Source organism: Crinia signifera, chromosome 1 (assembly GCF_055691185.1).
Source record: "Crinia signifera chromosome 1, ASM5569118v1, whole genome shotgun sequence".
Classification (NCBI taxonomy): domain Eukaryota; kingdom Metazoa; phylum Chordata; class Amphibia; order Anura; family Myobatrachidae; genus Crinia; species Crinia signifera.
The window spans coordinates 433,967,242-433,989,511 of NC_139217.1; the positions used below are offsets into that span (position 1 = coordinate 433,967,242).

The 22,270-nt window shown below is 43.4% G+C and overlaps 1 protein-coding gene across 1 annotated transcript in view; it reads left to right on the plus strand.

The window, feature by feature from the left end:
• SREK1IP1 (SREK1 interacting protein 1) overlaps positions 1-22,020 on the plus strand; it is a 115,742-nt gene extending 93,722 nt beyond the window's left edge. Inside the window, exons 4-5 of the mRNA XM_083153045.1 lie at positions 12,029-12,098; positions 21,504-22,020. Of these exons, the coding sequence (XP_083009171.1) occupies positions 12,029-12,098; positions 21,504-21,684 (251 nt within the window). The 3' untranslated portion in view covers positions 21,685-22,020. The remainder of the gene's footprint in view (positions 1-12,028; positions 12,099-21,503) is intronic.
• The last annotated feature ends 250 nt before the right edge of the window (positions 22,021-22,270 follow it).

The following is a 22,270-nucleotide window of genomic DNA, read 5'->3' on the forward strand; positions in this document are numbered from 1 at the left end:
TTCATCTAGGGGTATAGTGTACATTTCAAACCCCCAGGGGTTTCACCAATTTTGATACAACTGGGCAGTGAAAATGAAAAATTACATTTTTTTTACACAAAAATGCAGTTCTGGCTCAAAATTTTTCATTTTCATAAGGTATGAAGGAGAAAAAGCACCCCAAAATCTGTGCCCCAATTTCTCCCGAGTATGGCAATGCCTCATATGTGACCAAAAAATACCAGTTGGGTGCATGGCAGGACTCAGAAGGGAAGGAGTGATTTTTGGTGGTGGAATGTTGGTGGGTGCTATGTCGCATTAGCAAGACCCCCAAAGCACCAATACAGTGGACCCCCCCCACAAGTGACCCCATTTTGCAAACTACACCCCTCAGGGAATTCATCTAGGGGTATAGTGTACATTTCAAACCCCCAGGGGTTTCACCAATTTTGATACAACTGGGCAGTGAAAATGAAAAATTACATTTTTTTACACAAAAATGCAGTTCTGGCTCAAAATTTTTCATTTTCAGAAGGTATGAAGGAGAAAAAGCACCCCAAAATCTGTGCCCCAATTTCTCCCGAGTACGGCAATGCCTCATGTGTGACCAAAAAGTGGCAGGACTCAGAAGGGAAGGAGTGATATTTGGATTTTGCAGCACAAATTCTGGTGGAATGTTGGTGGGTGCTATGTCGCATTAGCAAGACCCCCAAAGCACCAATACAGTGGAACCACCCCACAAGTGACCCCATTTTGCAAACTACACCCCTCAGGGAATTCATCTAGGGGTATAGTGTACATTTCAAACCCCCAGGGGTTTCACCAATTTTGATACAACTGGGCAGTGAAAATGAAAAATTACATTTTTTTACACAAAAATGCAGTTCTGGCTCAAAATTTTTCATTTTCAGAAGGTATGAAGGAGAAAAAGCACCCCAAAATCTGTGCCCCAATTTCTCCCGAGTACGGCAATGCCTCATGTGTGACCAAAAAGTGGCAGGACTCAGAAGGAAAGGAGTGATATTTGGATTTTGCAGCACAAATTCTGGTGGAATGTTGGTGGGTGCTATGTCGCATTAGCAAGACCCCCAAAGCACCAATACAGTGGAACCACCCCACAAGTGACCCCATTTTGCAAACTACACCCCTCAGGGAATTCATCTAGGGGTATAGTGTACATTTCAAACCCCCAGGGGTTTCACCAATTTTGATACAACTGGGCAGTGAAAATGAAAAATTACATTTTTTTACACAAAAATGCAGTTCTGGCTCAAAATTTTTCATTTTCAGAAGGTATGAAGGAGAAAAAGCACCCCAAAATCTGTGCCCCAATTTCTCCCGAGTATGGCAATGCCTCATATGTGACCAAAAAATACCAGTTGGGTGCATGGCAGGACTCAGAAGGGAAGGAGTGATTTTTGGATTTTGCAGCTCAGATTCTGGTGGAATGTTGGTGGGTGCTATGTGGCATTAGCAAGACCCCCGAAGCACGGTGAAATGATGAACCTAATAATCCATAGATGTGTGGTATATTTTAAAACACTCCTTTATACATAGGCCGGGTTTGTCGGGGCAAGTTTCACAGTGGAAAATAGTTTCCTTTCTTATTCCCTTTTTATAGCAAACTTTGCACCTTTTTTGTGTCCTGCCCTTTCTTGCAGTGGAGGGGATTTCGTTCGGAAAATGCTGCCCTGGTACAATACGGGGGCCAGTACTAGAAGTACTGGGGCCCTCTGCCTGCTGGTTCCCAAATACTAGGCCCTTTATGACTTCCTCTTGAAAGTGCATAAATGTCCCCCTCTGGCCGGTAGAACGGAATAGCACGTAAGCGTTATACAGTGCCATCTGGATGATATACACGGCCAGCTTCTTGTACCAGATTTTTGTTTTCCGCAGGGCACTGTACGGCTTCAGTACCTGATCTGAAAGATCCACTCCGCCCATGTACCTATTGTAATCCAGGATACAATTAGGTTTTGAGGTGTGGGTACTGGTACCTCGTACAGGGACGGAGGTGGTACTGTCTCCGTGAATTGTTGTCAGTATAAGGACATCCCTCTTGTCCTTATATTTGACCAACAACATATTTTCGGTGCATATTCCCCTGCTTTCACCCCTTCTCATTACTTGGGCAATGTGCGTTTTTGGGAGGCCTCTTTGGTTCTTGCGCACAGTACCGCAAGCTGCTGTACCTCTTGAACCAAGGGCCTTAAACAGGGGGATGCTAGTGTAAAAGTTATCCACATAGAGGTGATAACCTTTATCCAGGAAGGGGTGCACTAAATCCCAGACAATTTTTCCACTAACACCTACGAGGGAGGGGGGGCATTCTGGCGGTTCAATTCTTGAATCCTTCCCTTCATATACCCTAAACCTGTGAGTGTACCCTGAGGTGCTTTCACACAGCTTATACATTTTTATGCCATACCTTGCCCTCTTACTGGGAAGGTACTGGCGGAATTTAACCCTTCCTTTAAAATGTATAAGGGACTCGTCTATGCAAATGAATTTATCTGGGATGTACATCTCTGCAAATTTGGCACTGAAATGATCAATGACCGGCCTGACTTTGAATAGCCGGTCAAAGGTGGGATCATCTCTGGGTGGGCACTGTGCATTATCGTTGTAATGCAAAAATTTAAGGATCGTCTCAAATCGAGCCCGGGGCATGGCCATACGGTAAAATGGGGTGCTGTACAGAACATCTGTACTCCAATATTGCCTAATTTCTGGCTTTTTTACTATGCCCATATGAAACACCAGACCCCAAAACGTCATCATCTCTACTGCATCTACAGGGGTCCACCTAGCAAATGATGACGTGGGGTTTTGAGCAATAAACTGCTGGGCATATAAATTAGTTTGGTCCACCATTAAATTTATAAAATCATCAGAGAAAAATAATTTGAAAAAGTCAATTTCTCTGAGACCTGTGGAATCAAATTGGATTCCTGGCATGGCCAAAAACTCAGGAACCTGGGGCTCAAAATTGTCTGGTGGTGGGGTCCATACGAGATCAATTATTGGGGGGTGGGTCTCAGCTGCTCTACGGGGGCGTCTTTGAGGGGGTCCCTCATCACCAGAGGAGGAAGAGGAGCTTAAGACGAATCCTTCAAATTCCCTGCTTGCATCACTGGCTGTGTCAGAGTCAGAGGCAAGCATGGCATATGCCTCCTCCGCTGAATACATTCTTCTGGATGACTGGGATGACATTTGGGATGCCATTTTTATTTTTGTGTTACTGGTAGTGAAATGTTTCAACACGTGTATAGTGTAGGGGGGGGTACAAACTTTATTTCAACCCGGGGGGTATGTAGTGTGTAGTGTGTATGTAGTGCAGAAAAAAAAAAAATACTTTATACAAAAAAAAAAAATTGAAGGGGTTAAAAAAAAAAAAAATTGAAGGGGTTAAAAAAAAAAAGGTCCTGCGCCAAAAATTGAGCACAGATGTTTGTCAGTAACGTCCGTCACTGAACAGCGCTCAAAGGCAACAGGAATTTGATAAAAAAAAAAAAAAAATAGATCAACCCTGTGCCGAAAAAGATGATCAGTGATGTACGTCACTGATCAGCGCACAGTGGCCACAGGACACCCACAAAATCACAGTGTGTGTAAAAAAAAAATTAAAAAAAGACCCCACAGCACCCACAAAAAAAAAAAAGGTGATCAGTGATGCGACACTGATTACCAGTGAGGGGCAGCAGGTGCACAACCTTTGGTGCAACTGGCAGGTATATATAAAAAAAAAAACCTCTGCACCCCCAAAAAGTTGCTGATCACCTCAGATATAGTGATCAGCACAAAAGGCGGGGGCAGCAGACACAAAATTTAGCACTCTCTATCACTCTCTGTCACTATCTCTCTCTATCTCTCTATCTCTCACTATCTATCACTCTATGACACTGCAGCAGCAGCACTGACAGTTATATATATGAAAAATAACCCCTGCACCCCCAAAAAGTTGCTGGGGGTGCACAAAAGGGGGGCAGCAGACACAAAATATAGCAGTCTCTATCACTCTCTGTCACTATCTCTCTCTATCTCTCTATCTCTCACTATCTATCACTCTATGACACTGCAGCAGCAGCACTGACCGGTATATATATATATATAAAAAAAAAACCTGCGCCCCCAAAAAGTTGCTGATCAGTTAATTTATACTGATCAGCACAAAAGGGGGGGCAGCAGTCAGTTATATAAAAAATATATAGCACAATCTGTCACTATCTCTCTATCTCTCTCTATCTCTCTCTCTCTATCTCTCTCTATCTCTCTATCTATAACTCTATTACACTGCAGCAGCACAAAATATAGCACTCTCTGTCACTAGGCCTCTCTATCTCTCTCTATCTCTCTCTCTCTATCTCTCTATCTAATAACTCGCAGCAGCACAACACAGCACAACACAGCACAACACAGCACAGGATGTCACAAGAAGAAGCAAGATCCAGGCAGTGATCAGGTAAGTATTTAGCAAGGTTCTGGTCAGTAAATGGCGGCAGCTGGGCACGGTGACCGCACTGCACGCAATTCCAGACCGGAATGGCGTCTGCAGTGCAGTCACCGTTAGTTTAAACCCCCCTCCATGGCTGTGATTGGTCCGTCGGTCCGACGAACCAATCACGGCCTTTGGGGGCGGGCGGGGTGAGGTGGGGTGACACCAGTGTCACCCTTACACCCCGCGGTGATTGGTGCTGTACTTTACAGCACCAATCACCTCCGATCCCGTGTCACCGGCGAACGTTATTTGCCGGTGACACAGAAAACGCTGTGAATGGCTGTTCACACTGAACAGCCAATCACAGCGATCGCCGACGGGGGGGCGGCATCGCAGCCCCCCCTGGGCATGCAGGGACATGTCTGCTGTCAGGGACAGCAGACATCGTCCCTCTGTCACTGCGTCTCTAGACGCAGTGACAGTTTGAAGTCATGACGTATATATACGTCATGTGTCGGGAAGTACTTCCCGGCCATGACGTATATATACGTCAAATGTCGGGAAGGGGTTAATGATTCAAAGAATGTCAGGCTGAATGGTCGGCCCTCCACCTATTCACCTCACCAAAACTGTCCCTCTTCGCAAAAAGTTTGAACAACCCTGTTCTAGGGTTAATTTTTGTTGGAAGCCAATTGACCTACCAGTATATTTTTGGATTGTGGGAGGAAACAGGAGTACCCGGAGTAAACCCACGCAAACACGGGGATAATATACCAACTCTGCACAGTTAGGGCCATGGTGGGTATTGAACCCATGACCTCAGCACTGTGAGGCAGTAATGCTAACCCTTACACCATCCGTACTGATTCAGTAAGGATCTCAAAAGCAAAATGTTTCTGTAATTGGCACTGCAGGAGGGGCAAATGTAATGTGTGCAGAGAGAGTAAAGGTGCCCACACACGGTGTGATATCTGCGGTGTGCGTTTTGTACTAGATCACATTGCATCTAGTTCAAATCTCATGCGATCCGATCTAGTACAATAAGTACTGCCTGCAAATACTTTTTGTACTTTGCGATATGCCATGCGCGGGAGCACGCATCGGAAGCCATATAGAAACACAGTGCGATTTGAACTACATGCTATGTGTTTTGAACTAAAAAGTTTAAACACATGTGACCGTCACACCATGTGTGGCACCATTAGATTTGGGTGAGGTATTGTCTCTGTGCAGGGTAAATACTGTCTGCTTTATTTTCACATTGCAAATTTGATTTGAGTTTGAGTACACCCCAGGCAAATCTAAGAGGTTTATTTACTAAGTTGGGAGTTTAATTTCAGATGGGATGTTGCTATGGGCAACCATTCAAATTCTATCTTCAATCTTCTAGAAAAGGGGTGGCTGGACTTTTGTAAACCAGTATCTACTTTTTGTACACTTAATTACCGGGATCTCCCCCTGTGCCAAATGTTTCCCTCCCAGTGCAATACACCCCTTGATAATTATGCCACATGGTATGAGACAAAATTAACATTATGCCACACAGTATGAGCCAACATTAACATTATGCCACACAGTATGAGCAAAAAAAATCACATTATGCTACAATGTATGAGCGAAAAAATCACATTATGCCACAAGGTATGAGCCAAAATTCAAATTATGACACATGGTTTGAGAGCCAAAATTCCGTATGAGCCCCCCCCCCCCCCACACACACACACACACACACACACAAAAAAATCTCATTATGACATACAAAATGACGCAAAATTCTGTTATGCGGTGGGAGGGGTCCATTCCAGTTGCCTGTGATGGAGTTTTCGCTCACCTTAAAAAAATAATAATAAAAATTGTGTTTTGGGTATTGTCTGGGCCCACTCATGCATGTGGAAGACACCCTTGACTGATTTATGAATCTGTCCTTGCGGATCACGTACACTCATGCATGCTGATTATCACCCCTGTGGTGGATGTGCTCTTCCAGCAAGACAACACGACATGCCACACAATTATAAATGTCCAACAGTGGTTGGACAAGCATGACCAAGACGTCCAAGTAATTCCCTAGCCCCCTAAATCCCTAGACTTGAACCCAATTGAGCATCTGTGGGACCACCTTGATCATCATGTTTGCTCTATGGATCCAGCAGCTGTGGTGAGCATGGCTGCAGATACTGGTGTCCACCTAGCAGCACTTTGCGTGTCCTTGCCAGCCCATCTAGCTGCTGTTCGTGCTGTACACACCAGTTGCGCTGACTCTTAGCTGGTGGTCATGATAATGTGTGTCAACTTTGTACATGTACATAACCCTCGGGTTACGCAAGACGGCCAGTGTTTTTTTATGCTGCTGGGGCCTATGAAGCTCCATCCAATGATACAAACATTGGCCTCACCCTGAAAAAAGGACAAACACCGAAATGGCCAAATCATGCTGCGGTTGGAGGACCATTGCAGCCTTTAGTTCAAACAGATGTGCAGTACAGTTACAGCACATGCTCAGGTCACAGAACATCGGAGCTGGGTTTAAACCATAGGCTCTATAGACCTAATTCAGCATGGATCGCTAACTAGAGAATTCCCAATCCATTTGATTATCAAACTGCGTGCGCAGCATTCGCATTGCGCATGTTTAGCCGCAACTTGTCAGTAAGTATCCGTGTGCATAGCAGTCAGGGTTTGAATGGCCAAAAGCCAGCTTTAAGGGGTAGAAACATGGATGAAAAAAATCTGATCGATTGGTTCGTTTTTTACAAATGGATTTGCGAAGGCATTGCTATTGGCCATGCATTTTGCAAGGGGTTATTGTTTCTGTCTGTGCGGCGACTTTTGATCGCAATCCCCTGTTCTTTCTGTAATTAGTGATCCATGCTGAATTAGGCACAATCTATAAATCTAGTGCTAAAATTAAAAATAAAATATCTTATTTTAAGCATTAAGCTGCAATCTATGTTTGGGGCAAATACTCTTCTGAATATTGGAAGTCGTTGTGGTTGCAAATGGGTAGATTCAGGGGTGATGATGGGGTATAGTGGATATGTAACAGCGTGTGGTATGAAGGGCCTTATTCTAGTTCACTCTTTCTGACAAAATCCTTCTTAGATGGACAAAACCATGTGCACTGCAGGTGGGGCAGATGTTACTTGTGCAGATCTAATTAGATTTGGGTGGGGTTTTACTTCAAAGTGAGATCTATATTGCAGTGTACAATAAAGCAGTCAGTATTTTCCCTGCACAGAAACAAAATAACTCACCCAAATCTAATTCTCTCTGCACATTTTACATCTGCCCCCCTGCAGTGCACATGGTTTTGTCCATCTAAAAAGGATTTTGTCAGAGTGAACTAGAATAAGGGCTGAAGAATCCTGAGAACATCAAATTACTATAGTCAGATCTGTTGTTGAGAACTATACATCCAACCTTTGGGAAAATATAGTGTTTAGTGTCCCTGTGGCTCACATAATATTCCACTTAGAGGCATCGGTTCCTACATTTATCATCATTGCCCATCTATCCACAGGCAAAGACAGCGTGTTTGCTGTTTATAATGTGTTTGTTTTTTTCCCATCCATGTACTTAATGTAAAATGCTGTTGTTGTGTTTTTCTGCGTATTCTGCTTCCTAAAACAGCTGAGCGGAGAACAACATTTCAATATGAAAGCCAGGAAAAAGACTCCAATTACTCAGCTGTACTCTACATTTACGCCTTATAATGGCTCTTCATGTTCTACGATTCTGCGGTCTTGTTTTAATTTTTTTTCTGTGCTTACAATTAAAAGTAATTCATTTTGGTTTTAATGAATAAAATCCGTTTGTAATATGCTGTTTTCCAACGACATGTTGCAATTAATGAGTAACATTAGACAATCATTTTGCAAGGCTTTGTTCTGTGACCTTTGCTTGTTTTGTAGTTGTAAATGAATTGTTTTAAATACTTATTTGCGCTTCACATGAATGATTAAATATTGCATTCAAATCTTAAAAGCAAATTTCTTTTTTTATTCTTTTAAGCCCCGGTTTTACTCATTATACATTGGAAAACATAACCTTGAGTTACTTAATGTCGTACATCCCATTAAGAAAGCGTACAGGTTCATTTGATTTACATCCAATTAAGAAAATATTCCACAATATTGCTTTGACTTTTTTTCTAGATCAATATAAAAGGAAATCTAGGGTAAGTAAGTGCTACTCTCCTGTGACCTATAACTACAAAGGTACATGCAAAAAGTTTGTGCTCTCAATTAGCGCCACCAGATGTTATCATCCACCAGAGATAAAAATTAAACCTTCCTTTCTTTTTCGTAATATGAGAAGGCTTCCAATATGCGTTACTTGAAATTCATATACTGGTTCTGTAAATGACTTCAAAAGACCAAAATAGTGCAATATTGTTTAAACACCATAATTATTGGTCTGATTTTACACTCACATGAACTGATTTTTAAGATCGCATATCAGTCCACCATATGTGGATATTTGCAAGGTGTTATCTCCTTCTGTGCAGATACTGTGAAATCTCAAGAACAGACATCCATAGTGCAATACTGTCTTGTAATTAAAAGAATACTTTATTATACAATTGCACTCACATTTAAGACATAAAAAAATCGAATATCACCATATATATGGTTGTTGCCCCTCTGGAGAATCCACTGCCAGGATGTCCAAGTGATGATATAAGGAAGCAGCCTGGTTACAGTCCCGGTAACTGATAGTCCAAGATGCGACTCCTTACTTGTAGTCCTAACAGCAACTCCGTTCCTCAGATGGGGATTCAGTGACTTGTAGCCTGAGCGCTTTTGGACGTGTTGTCCTTCATCAGAGGCATAAGTCACTAATATCTGATAATGTATGTATACCCTCCCTCATTTCACAATTGCCAATCACTACTTTTCTAAATAACCGCCCTCTAAGTTGCCTAGGAAACTGCGTCTACAAGCGTGTCTCCCGGAAGGTTTATCTCATTGTCCGGGAGATTACGTCACTTCCCCCGTCACGATGACACATCTTCCGGACGTGACGTTACGTTGTATTGGTCCCGAACATCGTGCAGCCGGGACCGGATATGACGTGTCGTCTTTTTGTCGTTTATTCTGGTTACCACAGTAACTTCCCTGGATATGACGGTTTTTGCTCCGGTTTCCATAGTAATGCTCCCAGATTATATGAGTGGTTACGGAAGTTTGGCTGTGGTTTTGTAGAATGCGTTCCAATTAACACTTCCTGCGTTCCATACATCAGGAAGTGGAATATATACGGGAATTCATCGTAAGGTGCATATGAGAATAAATACAGATAAAAAACAAGGTTATTATCCGTATAAATACTTAATAAACATATATAATAACAACAATACAAGAGGATAAAAACTCATCTATCGGGATATCACTTAATAACATTCATTAAAAAGATTATATTTAAAATGTTATAAAAATGTTCTAAAAAACCATTTAAAGCTCAAAGTCAGAATTCAGGTCTGTAGGGATGAGTGTTTTTAATTTAAAAATCCATTTCTTTTCTTTTTATGCCAGTCTTATATCAACATCTTTAGTTTTCCACGTTGGTATAATGTTGGAATACTTTTCCATCTGGTCTTGTTTGCTGTATGTTTTTATATGCAGTTTATGTATTTTTATCTGTAATTTATTTTCAAGTGTTTTTGCAACACTTGGCGATAATGTAGTGCTTACATCTGCTATAATAAAACCCTGCTGGTAATTTGGATAGTGAAAAACTTTCATTTTGTAATTGTTAAGTCTGCATTTGGGCAGGAAAGGATATTGTATTAGTGAGGGGTGTATTGGACTTTCCCTATTCACACTTAGCGGGAAACCTTTTGCTGTAGGTTTGGGCTATTAATTAAGGCCCAGACACAGGTCTCAGATACTTCTATGTAATCTGAATCTGAACAGCTGATTGCCGTGTGCGGCTGTGTAATGTGCAGCTGTTAAGTGTCTAGTGCAGTGGTTTCCAAACTGTGTGCCGTGGCTCCCTGGGGTGCCTCGGGACACATGCAGGGGTGCCCTGGGTTGGTGGTCCAGGACCAACTCAAATTATTAATGGTAAATTATTTATGAGCAAAACCAGTGCTGGCGGCTGCCAATCATAAAATGTGTACAAACAGAAGCAAATCCTGCCCTTTACCACATAACTGACCCTAAGAATCGCATATAAACCCCATTGAATTATTTTTTATTGGCCTAGGGGTGCCGTGAAAAAAGTCTGATACTCCTAGGGTGCCGTGATTTAAAAGAGATTGGGAACCCCTGGTCTAGTGTAAAGTGTGCGGAAAAATTTATAAGAATATTGTAGATATTCCGGAGATGGACATGACACCCATCTACCTTCTAATATCACCCAAACATACTGCTATCAACATAGAACAGTGAGCTAAGGACTTTGCCACCTCCAACACATTCTGAATGTTCAGCCCTCAACAAGCTCCCTGTCTGCAGGTCTCCAAGACCTATGCTCATAGCCAGTACTTTCTGTTCACCCTAATATCACAAGTCATGTTTTCTCTGTATTCATTTCAGTGTGCCAGATTCCACATCCGTTCTCTGTGCATTGTATATGTCCCTCTACACCTGCTTCTCACACTACCTACCCTAACTCTGTACTTATTTTCTTTTCTCTATTGTAACACTATCTTCATAGGCGTGCATACAGGTGCACCCTAATGCACTAACCCTGCACCGACCACAACTATCATCAATTTATTTGTATTACTATGGGAGCCATTGTGTTTCTTTTACTATGGGGGCCATTGCATATGTTTAATTACTGTGTGAGACAATGTGTGCTTTATTTTTGAATTGATACCAAGTAGGGGCTGATAGACACACCCAGTAGGCATTGATAGACATGCCCAGTAGCTGGGGGTAAACACGCACCCTCCAATGGTGCACCCCCTAATAAAATGGGCTGCGCACGCCTATGACTATCTTTCTGAACTACACTGTTGTACCAGAGCCATGGTTCCTCAATCCTGTGCTGTACCTATTCACTCTGCATGCTTTCTGCCCCCTAGCAGGGTGTGTTGTGGCATGGGCCACAGTGCAGGGCTGCTAGGGGTCAAAGGTGCAGGTGGAGGGGGGAGAGGAGGATAGGAGGAGGGAGATGACTACTTTGTCCATTCTTAGGCAAGAAGTGAGGATCAGGACATGTGGCAGCAGGGAGAGCCCTGCTGCCACATGTCCTGATCCTCACTTCTTGCCTAAGGTCTCCTTACCTGCACCTCATGTCACCTGTCTGTCTCCCCCTCCTTCTAGATTGTAAGCTCCTTAGAGCAGGGCACTCTTCTTGCATTTCAATTACAGCTCTCTTACTCACCTGCAATCTACACCTGCATCTATTCTCACTCACTTCCCTATATCTCAGCTGTATTGTGTACTAAGATTTGTGCTGTTAATTGTGCTCGGTTTTGATATTTTGTCATTGTTATGTCTAGTTCTGTTTACCCTGTACTGTTCTAATGTGTTCTATATGTACGGCGCTGAGTACCACTTGTGGCGCCTTATAAATAAAAATATAATAATAATCCTAAGTGGTCAGATGTTGTAGGGGAGTTTTTGTTTGTTTCTAAACACCCACTCTGCATTTCACCAGATGTGGCTGACGTAGGAAAGAAGAAACTGAAGAAAAAGAGAGAGAAAACGAAGAAGAAGCTGAGGAAAAGGTAATTTTTTGAATACTGGTAGAAACATAGTTATTGTCAGCATGGCATTGTTTAAAAAGGTGCTAGCTAATTTTTTTTTAAGAACAATCGACTATTTTAAGTATTTTGCTGATGACCATTTTTAAAAGATTAACAGGATGGCAACTGGAAACCTGGAAAAAAATGTAATTCATAGGATTTCCTTTCCATTTGAAGTTACATTTCACTTGTCCTCCATTTTGAACTGGGTGGAAAAGGCCATTAACTGGTCAACTGGATTGTTAGCTCACAGCAGTGCAGAGTATGTCAAGAAGAGAGACCATTTCATAATATAAAAAGGGGGATGAGGAAAAGTAGGATCCTATTGGCCTATGTATAATACATTAAGCCTTCAAGTGACTTATATTTAGACAATATAGGGACCACTCTAGTGATCAATATTCCATACATGTTCCAAGCTAACAATCTCTGGGGATTATTAGATGGACCATATCTAGATAGACAGTCAATAGGGTAACCCCAAAAGGTCGACCTGTATTAAGTCAACAGCGTAAAAAGGTCAACATAAAAAAGGGTAGACACATGGCGTCACTGTTGACATGGACCTCCCAATTGGTGTAATGCTTACCCTCGCTTTGCTCGTCATGCTTGGCGCCTTGCTACGCTCGGCACATTTATTATATTCTCCCTCTATGCTGAAATTGATAGTGAAGTAAGAAAAACTGTCGATCTTGTCCTAGGACTACCTTTTTCATGTCCAAATTTTGACCCTTTCGACTTAAGGCCCCCACACACTAGAACAATTTTTTTGGCCGATTGTCTGATTTCCGACAGAGCAGGCAATATATCGGCCGATTTTTTTTTTTTTACCGATAATAGGCAATAATCGACTGATTATTGATCGGTAAAAATCAGCCGATATCGGTCGGAAATCCGACAAACGGCCAAAAAATCGTTCTTTATTGCATGTTGACCTTTTTTAAGTAAACCTATTAATTGTTGGTCTAGACCAGGCAAGTCCAAACTATGGCCCTCCAGCTGTTGTGAAACTATCAGTCCCATAATGCCTTGCACAGTTTTGCTATTTTGGAATGTTAAAACTATGGCAAGGCATGCTGGGATGTGTAGTTTCACAAAAGCTGGAGGGCCTTTGTTTGGACATGCCTGGTCTAGACACTGTAGATCTAACAGCCAGAACCATGATCTCTGTACAATACAGGAAGCATTAATTTGACATTGTACATGAAAAGCACTATGTCATGATCCCTGACTGGGAGAGGGAAACCTCTCAACAGGTCCACTTCACTTGTTTTTCACAGTTTTATGCAGCCCCTTAGTTAAGGTGCACTTTCAGTCCATTTAGGTGTGAATCCTTATATGCAAGCTTGCATCAATAAACTCAGACTTCACCCAAACGTGCATACCAAAAAATACAAGATCTAATTATAAATGCGTATTTTCAGTGCGAGCGGTTGCACTTCTTTTTTCTCTTTCATCTATCCTGGTGACGCAGCTTGAATTGGGATGTAGGAGGGGTCCGAAGGAGGCAGGCACCTATGCTAAACTTTTTGGAGAGGCAGGCTCCTCCCTTTTGCATCCCAGCATTCCTCAGTTTCGTTTAGGTGCCCACTGGAGTGGGTGCTATGCTGAACAGGCTGCAGCAAGCAGCCATAAGGAGATAGCTAGGTGTTTTTTATTTTCTTAATTTTACACTTAGTTAGGGCAGGAACTTTAAGAATCCTCACACTGATTGCGCCGCAGGAGCTGACATAAGCGTGTCCTGTCAGCGTCCTGCGCACAGGGAGACACTGTCTGGTCTCCCTGCGCAGCGCTTCTGGCTTCCATAGAGAGAAGCCTCCTGGGCCCGGAGGACCCCAGATCCGGCTCCCCACAGGGGGGGGGTTGTAGGTGACTGGCGTCTCCGCGATAGCGGCCGCCATCTTGGATCGGGCTTACAGGCTGGACTCTATTAGGAGGGCGCAGCCTGTCACAGAAGCCTGGGATTGGGCAGTTTCCATGTGATCCCCAGCAGAAGGGGAGGCACTAGGAATAGGAGTAAGCTACTGCAGGAGCAGCCTACAGGGGGTAGATGTCGCCAAAGAGCCACGGACTCTGCTGTGGCAGGGACAATGGTCTCTTCCTGCACTCTGTGTTTGGCGCCTTTGGAAGCACTGGGCTGCGGAGTGCAAGCTTCTCCTGAGCCACACCACCCCCGCTGACAAGAGGTCTACAGCAGACAGATAAGTACACAGCATACTTTGGCTCAGTACTGTCACCTGACATTTTGCACTGTGTGTTTTGTGGTAAGCATGACAGAAGGACATTCTGCTGGTATGGGGGAGGAATTGGCCTTTTTATCTTGCTGCAAATTTTGTGGGCTAGATTTAACATCTGAACAGATGGCTAAAGGGGATACCTGCCCTGTTTGTGATGCTGTACCCAGGAGAGCGCCATCTCAGAGAGGGGAACAGTCTGAACCTGCGGGGGCTGCGTCCTTGGGCAGGTCTGTCACTGCTTTGGTACAGGTATTAGACAGACAGAGGGATGAGTTGATAAAATCACCTAGACTCTCATCCTCCTCACAACAGTCCTTTGGTTCCATACCCTTATCACAAGGGGAACCGGTCCTTTTGCAGGTCATGCAGGACACTGCACAAGGAGATTTTGATGCCAGAGAGGTTTTTGAGCCTATATCCCATGCCGGAGGAGCATGTTAAGTTGTGGGAGAAAGTTCCCTTAGTAGACGCTTCAGTGGCTAGACTATCAAAAGCCACGCTTTTACCTGTTCAAGGTGGGGCTGCATTTAAAGATCCAGTTGACAAAAAAATGGAGGGCTGTTTAAAAGCTACATTTGAAGGAGTGGGCTTTTCCTTCAGACCTGTAATTGCCTCCGCTTGGGTATCCAAGGCTATGATAGCGTTGGCTACTGCGCTTTGTTCATGTTTGCAGGCTGACACAGAGGCCTTGTTTTTTAGCTGAAAAGCTAAAGGCAGCAGCTGAATATACATGTGAGGCTGGTGAGGAAGCTGTTAAAATGCTTTCCAACATTTCAGCTGTGTCGGTTTATGCCAGAAGAGTTTTATGGCTCAAAGCTTGGGAGGCTGGCAGTGAGTCCAAGAAATCCCTAGAAGCCCTTGCTTTTATGGGAGAATTGTTATTCGGATCAGAGTTAGAAGCCATTATAAAACAGGCCACAGGAGGGAAGAGTACTTTTTTCCCCACATCAGGGGCAAAGAGTAGTTTCTCCAGGTTTGCAGCTTTTCGTTCGTCATTTCGGCCCTCATCTAGAGGAGGCACGTCCTCCAGAGGTACTTCCAGTAGAGGGCGCTTTAATGCGGGAAAAGGGAAATCTGCAAAGTTCCGGTTTGGAGTCTTTTCAAAGAAACAGGCCTCCAAGGGGGAGAAACAAGAAATTCCCAGGGCCAAAACCAAGGGGAAAAAAACAGGCGCTTGACAGCAAATGTTTTTCAGGATGTTAGCTGCTGCTCAAAGGGGGGATAGTCAGTCCCCACCACAAGAAGACACAAAGACCAGTCACGCCAAAGCGTGTGAGCAGCGCTAAATAAGGGTGACACACACCAAGCTACAATATAATAATATTTTACTTGTTAAAAAATGAAAACATATAATAAAGTACAGTGCAAAATTCACAATAAAAACAATGTAGGTACCATAAGAGCCGATTCTTCACGTCACAAGCAGGGGTGAACGTGACTGTTTTTAGTCCAGTTGAGGACAGGGGATGTGAACAATGTAATGAATGGGAAAAAGGAGGGGGGTGAGCATTTGATCACAGGTAAGTGCACATTACCATTTGGTGGACGATCTGAATGAAACCACAGGTGGTAGTTGGAATCCTCACCCGGGTAGATGATAATAAAGAATGCTGTCGGTCGGCTTCCGCTGAAGAAATAACCCCTAGCAGATTCTGATGATATTGGAGGGGAGGGGGTGGAATACCCCAACGATTTTTCAATGAGCGGTGTCCGCCAAAACTCGACAGTGGAAACTTGGAGAGGTGGTATCAGTGGGTGAAGCAATGTCCTCCTTTTTTTATATATAATGGCACGCTGAAATTATGCCGCTGGATGTTCCAGGAGAGACCGTGACCACCAAACACAGTGGAAGGATTGGGGTGATAAAGGGGATGTTGGAGCAGGTAAATCTGTGGGTCAGAGTGTACCAGTGAGTGAGTCCAATCTAGGTACAGTATCCCACACTTGGAGTAAAGAACCGGAGGTCTGCCTGACGCGTTTCACTGCCAACTGCAGCTTTATCAAAGGTATCCAAGGGGGAGAAGAAGCCCGCACAATGACGGGGCGGAGACTCCCCAGTCTGGGCATTGTTAAACCAGGATCCGTAGGTCCTCAATATAGTGTCTCAGGGTTACAGGATCAACCTAAAAGGATCCTCCAAGAATATTTTTACCTACTCCCTTGCCCAGGGAAGCTCACCGCAGAACAGCCCTTTTAGGGGCGGCGAAGTCTCTCGTGGAGAAGGGAGTAGTGGTCCCGGTACTGCAGGGGGAAAGGAAGATGGGGTTTTACTCCATTCTTTTCTTGGTCCCAAAACCGGACAATTCCTTCAGACCAATCTTAAATATGAAGTCATTAAATCACCATCTTTGGGTGGACCATTTCAAAATGGAATCACTGAGATTGGTTCTATTAAGCTTGGAGCAAGGGGAATTTCTAGCGTCCATGGATATTCAAGACGCATATTTACATGTTCTTATTTGCAGAAATCATCAGGCCTTACTGCGTTTTACAATAGGAAGTTTACACCTGCAATTTTAATGCTTCCCTTTGGGCTGGTTACAGCCCCAAGGGTATTCACGAAGATTATGGCAGTGATGGCGGCAGCTCTGAGATTACAGGGCATTGTAGTCATCCCATATTTGGACAACCTGCTGTTCAAAGCAGAGTCTGCAAAGAAACTACAACAGAATCTTGCAACAGTTGTTCAGTTTTTACAGGTCCACGGATGGATCCTGAATCTGCAAAAGTCACACCTGTGTCCTACTCAAACCCTACAGTTCATGGGGGTTATAATGGATACACATCTTCACCGTGTGTTTGTCCCAGAAGCAAAAGCAAGGGATATTTGCAAGTTGGTGCAGAAGATTGAGGTCTCCTGCGCCATCGGTATGGCAGTGCCTAAGGCTCCTCAGCAAAATGGTTGCGACATTAGAAACCTTGCAGTGTGCTCGGTTTCATTCCTGGCACTTCCAGTGGAACATTTTGGCGTGTTGGTCAGGGGATCCCAAGAACATGAAGTCAGACACAGTGATTCTGACTCCAGAGACAAGGACATCGTTAATTTGGTGGACCGACATGGGGTTGTTCTCTCCAGTCGTGGGAATGGCTGATGCCAGTCTACAGGGCTGAGGAGCAGTTGTTTTGGATTTGAGGATTCAGGGTCTGTGGTCCAGAGCAGAATCAGTATTACCGATAAACGTGCTCGAATTGCGTGCTGTATGGCAGACCCTGTCTCAGGCAGAAGAAAGACTGAAAGGTCTTCCTCTTCGCATACGGTTAGACAATGCCACGGCTGTAGCTTATTTGAATCACCAAGGGGGCACCGCAGCAAAATGGCGATGGCGGAAGTCTCCAGGATTTTTCAGTGGCCAGAGAAATATGTTCCAGCCATCTCTGGGGATTTTATCCCAGGAATCCAGAATGTAGAGGTGGATTTCCTGAGCAGGAAGAAACTTCTGGAGAGGGAATGGGCATTGCATCCCCAAGTCTTTCAGGAGATTGTGGCTCGTTGGGGGTTCCCAGAAGTGGACTTGATGGCATCCAGGCACAATCGCCAGGTACTCAAGTTCTGTGCGAGGACCAGGAATCCTCTAGCTTGGGCAGTGGATGCCATGACGGTGCCTTGGAACTTCCAGTTGGCGTATCTATTTTCTCCATTCCCGATGATTGCTCGGGTGATAGAGTGTGAGATCACAAGGGATATCTGTGATATTGATAGCACCGGATTGGCCAAAAAGATTCTTGGTATTCCAACATTTGGAGGTTGACGACACAGTCGTGGTATCTTCCTCTACGGCCAGATCTGCTCAGACAGGGTCCCTTTTGTCATCAGGACCTAGCTCGACTAAGTTTGACGGCCTGGCTTTTGAGACCTCCATTTTAAAAAAGAGGAGTTTCTCGGATGCAGTCATTTCTACCATGATAAATGCTAGGAAACCAGTTTCATCAAAGAACTATTATAGAGTTCTGAAAATTTATGTTTGATGGTGTTAACGTCAAAGGGTTCACACTTCCAGGTTCAAGACTTCCAGACTGCTGGAATTCTTACAAGATGGTTTCTCGTCTGGCCTGGGCCTTCAGTCCTTAAAAGTTCAGATTTCGTCCTTATCTATATTTTTTCAGAAAAGAGTGGCCTTGATACCGGAGGTACAGACTTTTCTCCAAGGAGTGATTCGGCTGAAGCCTCCTTATAAGCAACCTGTCGCACCATGGGATTTGTCACTGGTGTTATCAGTTTTGCAGAAACCTCCATTTGAACCATTGAGGTCGACGGGCCTGAAATTCCTTACTTGGAAATTTTAAATTTTTATTTGCCATCGCCTCAGCAAAGCAGTTGTCTGAGTTAGGTGCATTATCGTGTAAGCCTTCGTTTTTAGTTTTTCATGATGATAAGGCTGTGCTTAGAACAATCCCCAAGTTTTTACCTAAGGTGGTTTCTTCGTTTCATTTAAACCAGGAGATTTTTTTTCCGGTGTTCAATCCTCAGGAAGAGACCAAAAGAAGGGACAGACTAAGAATGTGGATGCGGTTCACGCTTTGCGCATTTATGTGGACAGAGTAAAAGAGTTCTGTAAAACTGATTCTTTACTGATACTGTATGATGCTCCCAAAATGGGCTGGCCTGCATCTAAACAGACCAATGACAAGCTTCATTAGCAGAATAATATAGGAGGCTGTAAGTGGGCATAAGGAAAGTTTGAGGCACTTTTATAGGATATTGCAATGATTTTTTTTTGTTTCATTGCAAAGAAATATTACCAATAAAAATGCAAAAAAGCAGAAGAAGGGGTAATTTTAAAATGGTCTTTTTTGTTGAAAGAAATTGTTTCATTCAATTTTATGTACATCGTTTTAATGAAAAGGTTGATTTTTAGTGTAATTTGTGGCACTTTCTTTTTTTAACCCCAAAATGACATGGAATTATTGGCCCAATTAAGCTTACTGAAAACTTCCAAATGCTTAAGTGGTCATTAGGGGAATCTGGCCAGGAGTTCTGAAACAAGACCTGACATTACTTTTTTTCCTACCATCTCTCACCCTCGGGGAGGTGCGCACTTAAAAACACATTTACTCTGAAAAAGCAATGTGAGCTTGGAATTGGATTGCAAATGCAATTCTCACTGGTATGTTCAGTAAAAACAGCTCTCACAAGCCAGCTCCGTTTTACTTAGGTTGACCTGTATATGTGATAACAAATAAGAATATACTGATGGTATAAAAATATGTCAGGCAAATGCAAGGGGGGGGGGGTGTTCTGGTCACCCGGAAACCCCCTCCTCTTTGCAAGTGTCTTAAATTATGACAGCGATAGCACTGGTATAAAATATGATTAATAGAGCTGCCACCACACCATGCAATGTAAAGGACAGAGAGGAGCAGCTCCACATTCCCAGTGTACCAGCTTCTTCTACCACATTTACTGTATGTGTGGATCTGAGCCCTCAAACATTGCACTGGACCAGAGAGTACAGGTAGCTGCAAGGAGGAAGAGACAGGAGCCTTACCATGAAGTCGAAGATTGTGAGCTTAGAAAGTGCAGTACTGGTTATATTATGGTATAGGGTTGGCAGCTGGCGCTCACCGTCTCTCTGTGTATACTATGTGTACAGGCAGCGGGTTACGTGTGCGGAGACCTACCTCACAGATAATAGTAAATCACAAAAAGGGTTTTCTGTAACCTGCGCTCACATATATGTGTATGGCATTGTAGCGGTTAATCATGTAAATGAGGCTGAGAGTTTTTGTTTAAAAACTTCACTTTTATTCAAATTGGATAGGTATAGGGGTCGGGGTATGGATAAGGTTTGGTGGGGTATGCCTTGTGGGATAAGGTACTGGTGCTGGGATGGGGTGTGATTGGGGTAGGGGGGTGGACAGGTCTCTGTCTCTGGTCGGAATTGGGCAGGTAAAGTGGTGCGGGAGGCTGGCGTCCCCTCCACTCCGCGGTGCACTCTTACCTGTCTTCCAGGTCCCTTGCAGTCCTCGCTGCTGCTCTTGTGTTGTGGAAGCAGTGTCTTGCTTCCTGGTCCTTCCACGGCACCTCCGGGCTTTGGTATGGCCGCAAAGTGAGCAGTATCGCGTCTTTCACCGACGACTTCAACCTCTCCCGGGTACCATGCGCTCAACTCACCGTGCCGGGAGGAGATTTTGTGTGGAATTGTAGGTTGAAATCTCCAATGTGTGCCGGCTATCCTTAGCCTCCTTCAGGGAGTGTTGGGCCTCTGTTCAGAGGGCTTTTTATAGGCTTTTTACCGACTCCAGAGTGCCACCGCCTACCTACCACATATATATATATATATATATATATATGTTTGTGTGTATATATACCACAACTATTACGGTGGTTAGCAGACTGCCCTGCAACAGTTTTAACATGGCCAAATAGCAAAACTGAAGCAGGGCATGCTGGGATGTATTTTTCAACGGCAGCTGGAGGACCAAAGGTTCCCCCATCCCTGCTCTAGTCTGACAGCCCAACACCAATAGATTACAATTGTACCCAAGATCTGACACCCTTCTACTCCACGGGAGGTTTCTGTCCTCCCTGAGCTCGCCTTGGACACCTGCATTACGGTTTGACAGTTGTACCGCCCAAGTCAAACTCCACACCTGCCACATTCCCTAAATGAAACCATTGCTAAAATTACAACCATACCCTAAATTTGACAGCCCTAAGTTACAACCCAACCACATATATGTCCTAAGGCCAGATGCACTAATCTTCAAAAAGTGATAAACAACCAGCCAAGTTAGCTCCTAACTGTCATATTATAGACTGTTTGAAAAATGACAGGAGCTGATTGTTTATCAGTTTTTGAAGCATAGTGCTTCTGGCCCCTAGTCTCCTACCTGAATTAAATTTTATCCCAGATCTGGCACTAACAACCCCCTTACGATTATTATCATGTACCTCTTCTTGTTTTACTAAAGCTCTCGCCTAATTTGGTAAATGACAGGCTTTTTGCTTTCAAACCATTAGGTGAATACATTTATAAATGGGACAGAGGTGCCAGGTTCAGTCGTGCACGTATCACGTACTTCATGGCAGGTTGCAGTTTTGTATGATGAACAAATGTTGTTGCATATAATCTAATGACAGAATTAGTTTTAGAACATTTTGTTATCCTGTCCCGAGCCATTTAACAGTGCATTTTACACTTCTTCACAGATCCCATTCATCAAGCGAATCTGATGATGGTCCAAAACCAAAGAAAAAGAAGAGCGTCAAAAAGGTAAAAAGCAAGTCCAAAAAGGCAAAACATCACAAGAAAGGCAAGAAAAAAAGGAAGCAGGAGCATCATTCCTCCTCCTCCTCATCCAGCAGTTCAGAAACATCCAGCAGTGATTAAAGGACCAGAACAATGTACATACAAGTCCGGGTTCCATCATTATGCAAATCAATCACAACTGCTATTGAAAGGCGATGAAAGTAGCTGTATAATTGGGATATTTGCTTTTTATTGAAGCTAGATTATTTAAATTATATTTAAAAAAAAAAAAAAGGACACCGCAAAGTCCACGGCTTTACATTTTATGGTTGGCGCAAGCAAAAAAATAAAAAAATAAAGGACTTGATTGACCAATACAGTGACACAGTTCTAATTATAATGAATTTAAAATCCATGCTTTTCGTTTTGTTATACAAAAAAAAATACTAATTAAAGAGCGGGACGTTGTGTACATTTTCAGTGCTTCAATATTTTGTTGATGGGGGTTTTCTGATTATTTTTGTTTTCATCCTATTGTGTAATCCTTGGAGTGGTACGAGAACATCTCTCTGCCGCTCTGTGCCACAGATTGACTTCTTTATTTCCCTAGTTTGTCTAAAAACTTCTATACATAAGTGAACCTTGAACACTATTCATGCATTCACAACCATAGCACTCCAATTTAATAGTACTCGAGCTGCTTCTATTATGATGAAGATAAAGAGGG